Source organism: Lepidochelys kempii, chromosome 6 (genome assembly GCF_965140285.1).
Source record: "Lepidochelys kempii isolate rLepKem1 chromosome 6, rLepKem1.hap1, whole genome shotgun sequence".
Taxonomy (NCBI): Eukaryota; Metazoa; Chordata; order Testudines; family Cheloniidae; genus Lepidochelys; species Lepidochelys kempii.
Window position 1 is genome coordinate 28,545,831 of NC_136385.1, and position 16,077 is coordinate 28,561,907.

Sequence of the window (16,077 nt, forward strand, 5' to 3'; positions counted from 1 at the left end):
GTGCATGTTCATTTTCAGAACACTTTGACAAAATGCAAAGAAGGTACCAATGTGAGATTTCTAAAAATAGCTACAGTACTCAACCCAGGGTTTAAGAATCTGAAGTGCCGTCCAAAATCTGAAAGGGGATGAGATGTGGACTTTTAGAAGTCTTAAAAGAGCAACACTTTGATGTGGAAACTACAGAACCCAAATCACCAAAAAAGAAAATCATCCTTTTGCTGGTGGCGTCTGACTCAGATGACGAAAATGAACATGGTCAGTCCGCACCACTTTGGATCGTTATCAAGTAGAACGCATCATCAGCATGGAAGCATGTCCTCTGGAATGGTGGTTGAAGCATGAAGGGGACATATGAATCTTTAGCGCATCTGGCATGTAAATATCTTGCAACGCCAGCTACAACAGTGCCATGTGAACGCCTGTTCTCACTTTCAGATGACATTGTAAACAAGAAACAGGCAGCATTATCTCCTCCAAATTGTAACCAACCTTGTTTGTTGGAGTGAATGGCTGATCAAGAAGTCGGACTGAATGGGCTTGTAGACGCTAAAGTTTCACATTGTTTTATTTTTGATTTCTGGGTTTTTTTGTACATAATTCTACATTTGTAAGTTCAACTGTCATGGTGAAGAGATTGCACTACAGTGGATTGCACTACAGAGGTGAATTGAAGAATACTTTTTTTTTTTTGTTTTTACAGTGCAAATATTTGTAATCAAAAATAAATATAAAGAGAGCACTGCACACTTTGTATTCTGTGTTGTAATTGAAATGAATATATGTGAAAATGTAGTAAACATCCAAAAATATTTAAAATAAATGGCATTCTATTGTTTAACAGTGCGATTAATCGAGATTAATTTTTTTAATCGCTTGACAACCCTAATTTTTATTTTTATTTTTTTACAACATATAAAGAAGGTTTTAAAGGAATCTTCTTTAAAGGAAAAAAAAAGTTTCTACGGACTATTAGTTGTTCCCTGGTTTTGTTGGAACCCTTCTTAAATGACCTAGACATGTGAACTGCTCAGTCATTAACAAAAGACAGAGATTTTTTAGATCCTTAATAACATCCTTAACAAAGCCAAACATAAAACTAAACCTTATTAAAAATCACATCCCATCTCAGTTAACCACGTTTTCCTCTTCTGTATATGTCATGCCATAGCCCTGCCAGTTTGAGTCATCCAGGCTTTGGGGCCTTTTTTCTACATGATCAAGAAGCCACAAACACACATACGAAAAGACAGATTTCTTCGCAGATCTCTGTGACAGTTGGACCCACCCTGATGATACCTGATGTACTGATGTACTAAAAACCTGATGGGGTTTTACTGAGCCTCTCCTGCTCCACCAGCCTGGATTCCCTCTTCCTGTTTTTCTGAATTAGGATCTCTTGCAGCACACACACACAGGTAGGGCCACACCCAGCTGCAGACACAGACTGAAGTCAGCTCTGTGTGAGAGGATTCACCCTGTACTCGCATGCACACCACTTTTGGGAGATAAACCCAAACGTATATTGTATTGCGCTGTATAGAAAAATCTGCACAGCACAAGCTCATAAAAATTTGCCCTCTTCCTCAGTGTGAAGAGAAATATGTACACCTTCTTGTCCCCTCCATTTATAAGTTGCACAAACTGGGTTTAATAATAAACAAAACAAATTTTATTAACTATGAAAGGCAGATTTTAAGTGGTCAAAGGGATACAAGCAGATTACTAAGCAAATAAAACAAAACACACAAACTAAGCTTGATTCACGAAAGAAATTGGCTAAAAATAGCAATTTCTCATCCTAAATATTGTCACAGGCAGCTTATAGAGAGTCTTGAAAGCCAGCTGCACTGGCCTGCAGCTTGAAACTTCAGGAATTATTACTCACAGGCTAGACATCCTTCCAGCCTGGGCTCAACTCTTCTCCCCCCAGTTCAGTTCTTGCTTCCAGGTGTCTCCCCGTGTCTCTTTGGGCGGGGAGGCAGAGGAGAACCATGATGATGTCCATCCCCTGCCTTTTATAGCTTTTGTGTATGGCGGGAACCCTTCGTCTGCCAGTGGAAAAACACTGGCATTCCAACATGGGGGTGGTGGGCAAGGTGGAGGGGTCTAGTACTAGGTGGCTCAGTCACATGTCTCTGCAGGGTCGTAGCAGCCATTACTCGTGGGCTGTGTGGAGCGTCCACAGGAAGACTAAACTCTTTCACAGTCCATTGTCTTTGCTGATGGGCCATCAGCCCTGTCTAGCTTTTCATTGTTGTACCTGAAGGGCTAGTTGTGGGTGTCACCCAAAGTAACACATCTGAAATACAGCTACATGGTCAATATTCCTAACGTCAGATACAGAAATGATACAAGCATACAAATTGGATAATCATATTCAGTAAATCATAACCTTTCCAATGATACCTTACATGACACATCTTGCATAAACTATATCTGTTATGCCATATCTATATCATAAGCATATTTCCATAAAGAATGTATAGTACAGCATCACAGTCTCTTTTAACAGTTACATGTTGTGCTTGCCATTCCAACCATTGTCAGAAACATGCACACATAAAGGAGTGTAGATGAATTTGTGTGGGTGGCCAGAAAGGATCAAAGATAGTCTATGAAGGACTTCTATTCCATTGTACAATATTCCTTATTCTCGTACTATATAAAGTGTTTTATCTGATTGTGCATCATGGGGAAGAGCACATGTCATTCCTCTAGCTTTCCTGATGAGTTATTTACCTCCTGGAAATTGCAGAGATCAGTGTTTAAAAGGTGCAGTCATTCAAACATGCTACACATGTTCAGTGCTGGTTTCCATGCAAGTCACAGATTCTGAGGGTGCAGCGTTTAATTTTTTTTTTCAAAGTGATTTTGTGTGTTTAATTTGTCAGAGCAAGTCTTTTATTATTTGTCACGTAGCTGAATTAAAGAGGAATCTCATATGGCTCTCTGAAAAATAGCATTAAAATAGCTCTCTATCCTCTCCCAAAAATATTGCACAAATCTGTCCATGTTAAATAAACTGTGCTGAATTACTACTATGTAACAAATAAGAATTGGATTATTTAGCATAAACTTGTGGAGTTTGTTTTTCCCTTGGGGTTTCTGAATAAAGGCCTCAAGCAGTTGTAATTTTAGTTCACATAAAACCTGCAAGGTCAAAGCTATGAGACATTTTTATTTAGTAAAGAAATGTAAGTGTAAGAGATCATATCAGTGCTAAACACAGGGCTAACTCCATTGGTTTCATTCAGTTCAGCATTTGGGAGAGTAGGAATTGTGGTTAGGGCATAAGCCTAGGTTGGGGGACCCCTGGGAGACCTTGGTTCAAGACCCTGCTTTGCCACAGACTTCCTGTGTGACTGTGGGCAACTTTTTACTTAGTCTCTCTGTGCCTCAGTTTCCCATGTGTAAAATGGAGAGGACAGTGCTTACCTACCTCACAGAAGAGTTGAGGATAAACACATTAAAGATTGTGAAGCACTCCAGTACTGTGGTGATGGGGACCATGTAAAGTACCTTAGATATATTTATGCTTTAGCAAGTGAGATCACAATCAGTGACTCTTATTTTTCAATAGCCTTTCTTATGACTAAAACCCATCTTACTAAGATTTCCTTTTTCCTACTCCTCCCTCAATTTTAATAAAGCTAAACATCTCATTTTAAAATATTACCCTATTTGCTCTTTACCCGTAGCTTGAATATCAGGAGCCTTAAAGATTTTACTGGAGAAGCTGAACAGTGGTCAAGAAAACATTATTTTAAAATGCTAAGAGCCCTACAGCCATTAATCAAATGGCCAGATGTTGGTGTTTGATATAGTGTGTGGTACCATCCAAGAAAATCGGGTGTTGGTTTTCAGAAACTGGTTTATCAATTTGTTAACTTTGTGCCAAAGTTAAGAAAAGTATGTGACAAAACTTAATTTCCTTAGAGTGCGTGAGGAATTTATAGTATCAAGTCAAGTCCTTTTTAACAGCTCGGCAGTTCAGCCTGTTATCCAGATAAGTCCCTAGGAACCAGAGCCAATGCTTGGCTTATATGTACAGAAAATACCTCACTGTAATCCAAGTTGTGTTTGAGCTCTGATCCACACCTGGTGAGTTGGAAGTTTCTTTCCACTCCACAGTCACCATTGCACACTTAAAAACACACGTTGTCATGCACTGATTAATGGAGACTTGGTAGCAGTGATTTAACAGTTACTAATAAAAAAAAAAACCTGCATTCAGGCGTTCCTATTTTAGAGCTATAAAATTGTGGAGCGAGACTGGAGCAACACCAGTCTCCCTTTACTGACAAAACTGTTAGTATCCTCAAAGTGAGGGAGAGATTGACACTGATAGCTTTGTGCAGGAGGGTTACCTTTAGGCCTTAGAGTAACAGCCGTATTAGTCTGTATTCACAAAAAGAAAAGGAGTACTTGTGGCACTTTAGAGACTAACCAATTTATTTGAGCATGAGCTTTCGTGAGCTACAGCTCACTTCATCGGATGCATACTGTGGAAACTGCAGAAGACATTATATACACAGAGACCATGAAACAATACCTCCTCCCACCCCACTCTCCTGCTGGTAATAGCTTATCTAAAGTGATCATCAAGTTGGGCCATTTCCAGCACAAATCCAGGTTTTCTCACCCTCCGCCCTCCCCCCCACACAAACTCACTCTCCTGCTGGTAATAGCCCATCCAAAGTGACCACTCTCTTTAAAATGTGTATGATAATCAAGGTGGGCCATTTCTAGCAAAAATACAGGTTTTCTCACACACACCCCCCACACACACACACAAACTCACTCTCCTGCTGGCAATAGCTCATCCAAACTGACCACTCTCCTTACAATGTGCATGATAATCAAGGTGGGCCATTTCCAGCATAAATCCAAGTTTAACCAGAACGTCAGGGGGGGGGATAGAAAAAAACAAGAGGAAATAGGCTACCTGATTTCCCCTTGTTTTTTCTACCCCCCCCCCCCCGACGTTCTGGTTAAACTTGGATTTATGCTCGAAATGGCGCACCTTGATTATCATGCACATTGTAAGGAGAGTGGTCAGTTTGGATGAGCTATTGCCAGCAGGAGAGTGAGTTTGTGTGGGGTGGGGGGGTGAGAAAACCTGGATTTGTGCTGGAAATGGCCCACCTTGATTATCATGCACATTGTAGGGAGAGTGGTCACTTTGGATGAGCTATTACCAGCAGGAGAGTGAGTTTGTGTGTGTATGGGGGTGGGGGGGGTGAGAAAACCTGGATTTGTGCTGGAAATGGCCCACCTTGATTTTCATACACATTGTGAGGAGAGTGGTCACTTTGGATAAGCTATTACAAGCAGGAGAGTGAGTTTGTATGTGTGGTTTTTGGAGGGGGGGTGGGGGGGTGAGAAAACCTGGATTTGTGCTGGAAATGGCCCATCTTGATTATCATACACATTTTAAAGAGAGTGATCACTTTGGATGGGCTATTACCAGCAGGAGAGTGAGTTGTGGGGGGGGGGGTTTCGGAGGGTAAGAAAACCTGAATTTGTGCTGGAAATGGCCCAACTTGATTATCATACACATTGTAAGGAGAGTGATCACTTTAGATAAGCTATTACCAGCAGGAGAGTGGGGTGGGAGGAGGTATTGTTTCATGGTCTCTGTATATAATGTCTTCTGCAGTTTCCACAGTATGCATCCGATGAAGTGAGCTGTAGCTCACGAAAGCTCATGCTCAAATAAATTGGTTAGTCTCTAAGGTGCCACAAGTACTCCTTTTCTTTAGGCCTTGTGAGTTTTATAAAATACAACATGGTATGTAGCAAGTGTCTTTATTTCTGAAGGTGCTTTCTTTTTCGAAGGTAGCATTTTTATGTGGCAGTTGCTATGGTGACTATTATTTTTATTGACTAGCAAAGAAACATGTTACGTAAAGCACATAAAACTTCCTAATTTTTGCTCAAATGTTCAAGTGTTTCTTTTTCTAAGGCCAGGATTTGTTGTATCAAGGGAGAGGGTTTCCGCTTTGGTCTGACTTCCCCGGTCCCCCACCCACCCCACACAGACCACCCTTCTTTGGACAACTCCTCTCAGGGGAAAGTATAGATGGTCTGGAGAAGAAAATCTCTCTTCATGCAGATGATATTCTCCTATAAATGCCTCAGTGACTGGCGTTAGCCTACTGCAAGCATTCAACCTAATCTCTGACTACAAAGTAAACAAATCTAAATCAGGAGCTCTGATAAGAGGGCACCAATTCTCCGGAATCTTGAGTCCTGTAACTGGAATAAAGAAGGTTTCTGATGTCTTGGAACCACAACTGATCAATAAGAACCTCTATAATAATACTGAAACCATTAAACAAATCAGATTTCTACCACTAGTTGCCACAGGTAGAATAGAAGGAATGAAATTAATGTGCTACCAAGATTTCTATTCCTTTTCCATTTCCTACCCTTGATATAACCAAAAAACTGTACTGGAAACCCAAGTTTCCATTGTCATTTGGATGGGAGCAAATGCAGAATTAAACACAAGCTTCTTTATGTGCTCAGATACTACAAACGGCGAAATAGATAAGAAAGGAACTAGAGAACTGGGTCTCTGGAACTTCTCCATGTATTATCAAGAAACCTACATAAAATATGTAACAGACTAGACATCTGATACCACAAAATAATTTAGCCAGTTAGAACAATGGCTTGCAAAAGGAAGTTTAGCTCCAGATATACCATTCCTTTTCCACAGGGCAGTATAGAAAGCTTTACAGTTTGATGCAGGATCCTTTCCACATGTGCTTGCATAAACTAATTTAAGGAATCCTGTGAGTCTTGCTGTTGCGATCTTCCCTTCAATTGAGAATCTTGCCCATCTGAATATGATTGCGTGATTCCCAAAGTGAACAGAAAAGTTTGATTTTGTCAGAGAAAATGTTGGATTATTCCAGAATTTGGTATTGAGTGAAGAATGGAGAGAGGATTCTGCAGTGACACAGCACAAGGAGCAACTAAAAGTGGAGTTTCTCTTCAGAGGACCAAAGAATTAGGAGTAAATCATGGCTGTGAGATACAGCACACAAAGAACAGTGAGCTACTTTTCAATAGGAAGCCATAAGGGAGTATAAGACCTACCGACCTCTTCCAGAACCCTTAAACACATTGACTAGTACTTACATGGGTAATCTATAGTCCCATTAAACTCAGGGCTTGTCTACACTGCGAAGTTGTAGACAAAACTTTTATCTTTCATGGGTACTTTAAAAAGCTCCCCCCCCCCCGCCCCCGCCCCCGCCCCCGCCCCCGCGAAAGACAAAAGTTTTGCCGACACACTTGTGAACGCAGCTTTGTCGGCAGAAGCACTCTCCTCCCAACAAAGCTAACGCCGCTCACGGGGCTGGAAGTATTTTGTTGGCAAAAGTGCCAACAAAGTACCAAAAAAGAGCGTTTACACTCCCTGACTTTTAGCGACAAGGCTGTGTCAACACAGCCTTGTCTCTAAAAACTGCGTGGTGTAGATAAGCCCTCAGTGACTATTCTCACAAAATAATTACTACTCAAAATAAGTAAGGGTTGCAGAATCAGGACGCTGGTCTTTAGAAACCATCGGATATTTGGTATTAAGATCCAAGTGTTCATTTAGCAATGTGTAGCCTACATTCTGCTACTACTGTGTGTCTGTTTACACTTTTCCTGTGTTCCTGTTCTAAGCACAAATGCAGTCACTAGATTTAACTGAATAGCATTATGCAGATACTGTGTGTGCTGAACATTTCTGCTGTGTCAATCCAAGGTGTCTGTTGCATCATTCAACTGTGTTAAGAACACAAATAATTATGCCCCAGCATTTTTGTCCTAACTTCTACAGAGGAAGATCTCTTTAATTTTTTGCTAAAGTAATTGCTTTAAATAAAAACTTGAGGGGTGATTCTAAGCTCTGCTTCTAAGAGAGACAGAACTCAGAGCAAAGGGTAGGAGGAGCTAAAGCAGCTTTCATTCATTTTCACCCTCCCGATCCTGAGCTGTTCCAGGACCCTTAGCATAATATAGGAAACCTGGGGGGCTGTCTAAGTTATCCCTGTGAGCCACAGCACTGCCCTAACTCTCCACAGCTGACAGCACTGCTCCCCCACACATTTCTCCTGCCCCAGCCGCTCCCCCAGCTCATTCCCTACATCAGGGTTTGCAGCTGGCTCCTCAGAAGGCAGCCTTCCATGGTGGCTGCATCAGGGAATCCTCATCCGGCTGCAACCGGGGCTATTACAGCCTCCTTTTTGTCACTGCGACCTTTTTACCTGGTGTCAAGGAGCCAGAGTGGGAGTGAGGCTTTCACACTAGACTATTATCTGCTTAATTGTTATAATTCATTTTCTGAATTTGACTGTAAGTTTGTCATGGATGCTTAAAATTACAGAATCTTTAAAATGCAAAGAGTATAAAGGTCTATTGAATTTTAAAACAAATTACTCTTGACTTCCCCCCACCCCACCCCTCCAACAAGAATAATTTCTGTCTTGTTCACTAACACCTCCTGGAATGCTTTTTGGTACCTTTTTGAAAGGTGGCATGTCATTTTATTTCTGACTATGTAGAACAAAACAGCTTTTTCTGAAAACATGCCATAAGAGTACCTTGTGGTTCATAGTGAAGAGTACTTGTGATTCATGGTGAATCACACACCCCTATAACTTCTTCAGAGTGAGAGAGTAAATATAGTTGTAACATTTGCTCATGATGAGTGATCCCAGATTTGCTCTCTGAACCATCAGTCTTTGAGCAAAGCTATTATTGTACGATTTCAGTTTAATGTATCTTCATGAAGATTTAGATTTGTTTCTATGAGCTAGATCCTAAAATGGTATAAATCTGCTTAACTTGATTGAAGTCAATTTATGAATCTTGGTCACACGACTTTTTTAAGGAGAGGGCATTTATTCTTGTGGGAGGGAATGCTGCTTTCATCCATAGAAACTCCTGTGTGTGACTTCAGATTAATGTCAGTGTGTAATTTCCAAAAAAAGATTTCAAACCACTGCTTGCCTGCTCCCAGCATGCAAACATACAAACAGTGAAAATGAGTTGCATATAGAGCATCTGATCACATATACTTTGCATATTCTTTTTCTATAAAACTCAAGCCTGCCAATAGCACTTTCTTTGGTGTTTACATAAAAGAAACAAAATCAGTGTGAGTTATTTTTCAGTTTTACGAGCACAGTTTGCTGTTTTAAGTAAAAGGATCAGAGTTGTCCAGAGGAGTTGAGATTACACTAACATCAGCAGTTTTTCTGTTTGCTTTGGTTTTATTACACTTTTTGGCACCATAGTTAATTTCTAATCAAGTAAATGTGTTTGAAAGTATGGTTCAAGGGGAAATCTTACATTTCTATACAAGATATGTTAAATGTATTGAAATCCAGTTTCATAAGTAAGGCACTATTCCTACTACTTCACTGTAATAGTTTTGTAACTAGTGCAATTCTCTTCGACGGAAGCAAATGAATAGTAGTTTGCAGAGATACATTATGGATTAATATTTGGATGAAAACAGGAAGACTGAGGAAAGCTAGCATGTGAGTCTTTCGCCACAGGGCCGCTGGTTCCAATACATCAAAGGCTAATGGCAACACAAAACTTTCACCTTCTGATGGGTGTTCTTTAGCTTTCATGAAATATATTGTTGGTCTTAGCCAAGTTCCTCATGGAAGACACCCATTGGCAGACTCAACAGAGGGTAAAGGTTGACAGGGATGAGCCACATGAGTGAAGCAGCACAGGAAAACTTAAATCTCCCCATTCCCTGCAATATCTGAAGGAAGGGGTTAGCCTCTGGAGCGGTCAACCCAGCTGTTTATGAGTCTGATCCAAAGCCCACTGAAGTCAGTGGAAAGTTATGACTTCCAAAGACTTCCATTGACTTCAATGGGCTTTGGATCAAGCCCTTCACGGGCACTAAATTCACTTAGGAAAAGTTTTTCTTTATTTAAAAATAGAACAGATTAAAGGCCAATAAATAAAACCAACTAGCCCCACCTCATTTTACAAACTCTGTCCTGTGGTTCTAAAGGCTTACACAGATAAGCAGGGGCATGGAGTAAGGACTTTATTTTTAATCTCATATGACTCAGCTCAATAATAATTAGCCTTTCTTCTGCTTCTGTGGGCCTCCTGCACTGCACAGCTGCAGCAGCTAACCTTGGTTCCTTAGAGAAAATTATCTCCAGGAATTGATTCCGAGCAAGGGTATTCATATCTCACTTACTCTTCCGTATCTTCATCCCTGGGATGCACAGCTGTTGAAGAACCTCAGTCCAATCCACTGTCGTGCTGAATAGCTCACCATTGCAAGAGCACCATCAATTTAGGGGGGAGGGATAGCTCAGTGGTTTGAGCATTGGCCTGCTAAACCCAGGGTTGTGATTTCAATCCTTGAGGGGGCCATTTAGGGTTCTGGAGCACAACTGGGGATTGGTCCTGCTTTGAGCAGGGGGTTGGACTAGATGACCTCCTGAGGTCCCTTCCAACTCTGATATTCTATGAATCTATACTGTTCTGTACATTTTTGATCAGAGTTTCCTCTGTTGAGATCCCTGTTTGAGGAGAGGGAGTATGGGGGAGAAGAGAGAGAGAGAAGTCTGTGCACAGTTCTCAGAAATTAGGATACTTAAGTAAATGACATTTCTGTTTATAGAAATAGTTATCCCTTAGCATCTTAAGACGGCTATTAGACTGTAGCTTTCGGTGATGACTTCTTCAAAGTTTAATCAAATGGGCCAGGGAAAGTGATAGAAATATCCTACAAGTGATATTCAGGCAGTGGGGGATGCGGGATTGAGATATTATGCACGCCAACTCTGTGCTTTCTATCATGCCCTGAAGCATCCTCAATGGACCGTCCACAATGGATGCATTTCGGAGAAGATACACCTTTCTCTGAGGGAATGTACCAGTGTTTAATAGATTGAAACCAAAGCTTAGTAAAACTCCACCATTTTCCATCTCTGCTTCCTTCTAGAAGTTTTTCATAATATGTTCTTGAACTTCTTCATTTTAAGGATCTCATCTTTCAACTGCCATTTCCATCCAGTCTTTCCAGTGTTTTCTGTACCAGCTAGGATGCATTGACTAATGTTTTCAAAAACAGCTGCAAAGTATAAATCCCTGGCACCTCATATTTTTGAATTTTCTATATCTGCTTCCCCACTCGTTGTACAAAGCATTTGATTAAAAACAGCACTTTCTCTACAGTGGAAAAACATTGTAGCGTCTTTTGAAATTATCCAGGTATATTGGTGTTTTACTCAGTCTTATTGTCGTTTACCATCCTGTTTGCTACTTGGATGATAGCCAGACATACATAGATTGCTTCACCGTGTGCTGGTTTAAATACCTTTCACTACTTTCCAGCAGATATTCTGAGCAATAATTTTTCTGTCATCATTCATCAAGTTATTTTTTTCTTTTCTTTTTCTAAAATCTGCTACATCTTTTTGTGTATAATTGTATCTCTTCTTAGTATCTTAGGACTGCTATGATCTCTGGATCCAAATAGGGCAATATTGTGGTTTGTTTCTTGCTGCCCTAAGCAGGCTACTTGTGTTGCAGAACAGCAGCCTCTATAGGACTATTACTCTGCTGCTTATGTAGGTGGGCAGGGGGTGGGTGTAGCTTTGAATCTGCCCCCTCAATGCACAGCCAGCACAGCTGATGTGAAATAGAGGGGAAAGTATTTTATCCATGTAAAGGGTTGCTACAGATTACTTTCTCACTGAAGAAAGGGGGAAACCAGACTCTCAAATTGTAGCTCTGTGAGGGTACGTCTGTACTGCAATTAGACACCTGCGGCCAGCCCATGCCAGCTGACTCGCAATCATGGGGCTTGGGATAAGGGGCTGTTTAAGGGACTTCCTGTTTAAGGGATCCTTTCACCTTGCAGAGTCCTAGAGACCGGGCTTCACTTTGAGCCCAAATGTCTACATCACAAATAAACAGCCTCCTAGCCCGAGCCCTGCGAGTCCAAGTCACCTGGCATGGGCCAGCCATTATATTTCTTGAAACAGCAGATTCTCTTTTTTAAATATTTTTTGAAATAAAAGTAGAAGAAATTTATGTACAGTGGAGCTATGAGGTGGGGTGGGAAGGGGCAGTAGGGAGCTAGTTATTTCTCCCTGATTCTGAGGTTAGCCCTGGCCCCAGTGCAAACTAGAGCAGCTACGGGGCTGCTCTAAAATGCACCATTGACAAAGAGCCTTTAATGGACCCAATGCCAATGGAGGATTGGTTTGTCAAAACAGAGTTCCACAACACCCTGTGCACCCCCCTCTCTACCACCCCAATAAACCTACTAAGTTGGACTGGGAGTGGGCACAGACGTAGGACCTGGCTACCATGCATTTGCACCAGCAGGGATTTCCCCTCAGGCAGGGGACTGCTTGGCATTTTGTGGCCTGGGGTCACATCAAGGGGTTGTTATGCCATTGGGAATTTGGCCCAAAGAACACAATACAAGTTTCAGTTACAAGTTGTGTCTGACAAAAAGATAATTCCAAGTAGAGCAGGAATTTGCATATTAAAGCAGTTAGCACAGACAGACATTTTAGAAGTTTGTCTTTATGCTCTTTTTAAAAAAAACACTTTTAATTATGCTCTTCAGCACTAAGTTCTGCTTCCCAGTTCCCTTTTGACATGTGGATCTTGCTCTTTAAGAACCTGATTCCTCTAGCACTTGTACATTCCTAGCTAGAATATTAACAAGCCTCTCTCAAACCAACACTTGGATATGCTCCTATCATAATGAATGGATTCAGTATCTTGGTTTTCTTTCAGTAACAGAAGTTTACATGAATAGGAGGGAGTCGGGCCAGTGCTAATTATGAAAAAGCTATTTTTCATATGTCATACTTATGCCATGTCTTCTTATTACTTTCTCAGATTCTGACACTGAACAATGTTTTGCTTTGTTTTTGTAGGTAATGCAAATGGACCAGAAATTGAACCTCATTACAGATATGCTGCATCACCTGGTTTCCAATCAGCAGGCTGGCCAAAGCAGTAATGAATCATCTCAGAGAAGCAACCCTGTTAACTCAGATCACTTCCTCCCTAACAACACCCTCCCCACTTATGAACAACTGACAATACCAAGAAGAATCCAAGACGACATATCCTGATATGGTAGAAATACAGGTGGTTGTTTTTCCCCTTTTTAAATGGAACTGAAGGTTGTGAATCTGGAAAGAGTTAAATTTCTCAGCCACATGGAACACACATAACTACTGAATCAATGTTTCTAGCCTCCGAAACGCTCCTTCCAATGACAGTCACTCATATCAGATGAAGGTTTATCAACCTAACACACCTCAAGGCCTCTGTGCTGTGTTGTACAGCACAGTACACTCTTAAGTTCCATTTTTATTTTGTTCAAGAACAGTCGAGTGCAATTCATCATGGCACTGCAAGACCAAAACAATATAAAAGGCAGGCAAAATTGCAAGGAATTTGTGGCTCCTTTTAAAGAAAAATAGTAATACTTGAACTTAGATAGCAATGTGTGCATTCTGTTTATGAATCTACTGATAGCAATATAGTTTTACTAGTTAGATTTTAAAGCAAAATGGGGTAACATGTTGATTTTATTGTATAAACATACCACTGACATTCTGGAGAATGACAAACCGCACAGTTAATTATTTTCTTTTTCCTGTTACATGAACACTTACCAGATAACAACTAGATTTTCTTTTTAATCTGTTTTTCTTCAGGGAAGAAGTAGTGGTTAATCTGAAACAATACTATTTATAGAGGACAGTGCTATAGATTTTTTAAGATACGAAGTTTTCATGGGAGAAGGATAAAATATTGCAATGAAAAAAAATAATTATGCTTTCTAGAAAACTGCTGCCAAAGAGTTTATATATAAATGTTAACACAACTATCTAAATGTGCTTGTCCAGAAAGATCTTTCAAAAACGAGTGTTCACTGCTTTTATATTTTTCTATATCTAATTTCTGTAGCATTATTTCCAAAAATGTTACAAGTAAATACATGCAAAAGTCTAAAGCAACTGGATCTTGCTGGTCAAGTGCTTGAATCCACCAGTTATTGGGCATCCACAGCTTCCATAGGAACCAAGGCCCCAATCAGAAATGCATCTCTAGTCGGTACAGCATGTAAGCACATACGTTAAGTCCTTAAGCATGTTTTTTCCTGACTAGGGATAGACTTAAGCACATGCCTAAGTGCTTTCCTGAATCAGGGACTCAAATCACTCAGCTCTCAACAGGAAATACTCAACACCCCCAAAGCCTTAGGCCGTAATGTAGGGGACCACGGCCATTAAAACCAAAGACTCGCATTGACTTGGTCATTCAGGCTCCAAATCCCGCTTGTCACACTCATACAAGTAGTCCCTGCTGAAGTCAGTGGGCCAAATTCTGCCCTCATTTATGCCAGTGTAAATCTGGAGTAACTCCACTGAAGTTAATGGAGTTCCTCCACATTTATTTTTGTATTAATGAGAGCAGAATTTGGCCCAGTGTGACTACTCACATGAGTGAGGTGAGCAGGATTTGGACTTAGGTGACTTAGAGTGAAATTCACCCCGTACAGAAAGCCAGCACAAAGCCTATCCACTTTGAAGGCTTCAGTAGGACTTAAATGGTGCACAAGTCTTGTATTGGCTCTCTAAATATGGATGAAGTTCACCCTGGTTGAGAGAGTGACCGAAAATGGTGATTACAAAACAAATATTTAGGCCAAATTAATGACTAGGTTTATTGCAGGTAAATGAAGAGGAGGGTAGATGGGTCACAAACTCTTCTACTGTTGTAGCAATAGATATAAAAATCAAAGATCTGAATATTTAGTCCTGTACATTTGAAAGGAATTGGACTGTATTGCAAAACTGATGCCCCACTTAATATTACATAGTTAACCTCACCACACTTTAACATATGAGTAATATGAAATACTTGTGCATATCAATTGAATTGAGCTCACAGGATAGTATAGGTAATAGGTCTGGGCTTTGTTTTAAACATTTCATCTTCTAATATGTTTTATCTCAGTTGGATTATAGAGCAAAGCATACTGTATCTCCTTATACCGATTGTTAAAATTATTCAGTCTTGCTGCTATACAGTAGATCATTTTAAGGGTTTAGAAATTTACAGATGTAAACAGGGACTATTTCTGGGCATTATGTTTTATAGAAATCAAAAATAATTGTGATGATTTTGAATTTGTTTTTTTAATGAGGTTCACTGTGTAATTTCAGGTTATTAATCTGACTGTTAATTTCCTAATAAAATACAGGACAGAGATGCTATGCCTTTTATTTGTTCTGAACTCCACAGACTTGGTACATTCCAGAAAGACTGGTATTTTTTCTGGGTCCGTCACCATGGTGTGTGCATGCCTTATTTGAAACACAAGATCTCAGTAAGAGTGACCAACCTCCATCCTCCTGTTCTGCCTGCATCTTAAGTAGAGAGCTGTGAAAACAGGATTTAATACGTTGAGAAGACACAGGCAAAGAGACGTGTCCTGTTGCTCTTTCTAAAAGCAACCAGGTTCGTGCTTACACATATTTCCAGAGGCACAGGGCTGCTACCAAGAAAGCTCTGCCACCAGCGCCCAAACCTTCCAAGATCATATCTTCATTTTCTTTCTGGCAGGTAAACCTCAGTACTAATAACATTGAACACAACACATTTCATGCCAAAGGATCTAAAAGCCATCACTTTACACACTGATGTGTGAATGTATACATTTCAGAAACCACGTTCACCAAAATCCTGTTCTAAACTCTTCCTAAAAGATTTCAAACCTTGCAGTGGTTATTTCTCAGGTCTACAACTAGCTATTCCAGATCTGGATCCAGTCATTCCTTTCAGAAACATGGTACCAGCTCCTAAATCCTTTCTGACTTAACTCTTCATTCTGCAGGAGAGTGCGTCCTTCTAGGAGGAAGACTGATATCTTTTCCAAAGGAAGCATGGGGTCAAATAACCATTGACATTTAGGGTCCTAGTCATTCTTGAAAGATTGCTCTGCCAGTGTAAAGAGGCCTTAAAGGCCGGAGGCAAGTAAAGGGGATTAGT

The 16,077-nt window shown here is 40.4% G+C and overlaps 1 protein-coding gene across 3 annotated transcripts in view; it reads left to right on the forward strand.

The window, feature by feature from the left end:
- Nucleotides 1–15,228, forward strand: part of KCNQ1 (potassium voltage-gated channel subfamily Q member 1) — a 539,776-nt gene extending 524,548 nt beyond the window's left edge. For 2 of the 3 annotated variants that reach the window (XM_073347266.2, XM_073347265.2), the window contains one exon: nucleotides 12,945–15,228. In XM_073347266.2, coding sequence (XP_073203367.1) covers nucleotides 12,945–13,145 — 201 coding nt within the window. In that variant the 3' untranslated portion in view covers nucleotides 13,146–15,228. The remainder of the gene's footprint in view (nucleotides 1–12,944) is intronic. The other variant, XR_013635917.1, reaches the window with a different exon arrangement.
- The last annotated feature ends 849 nt before the right edge of the window (nucleotides 15,229–16,077 follow it).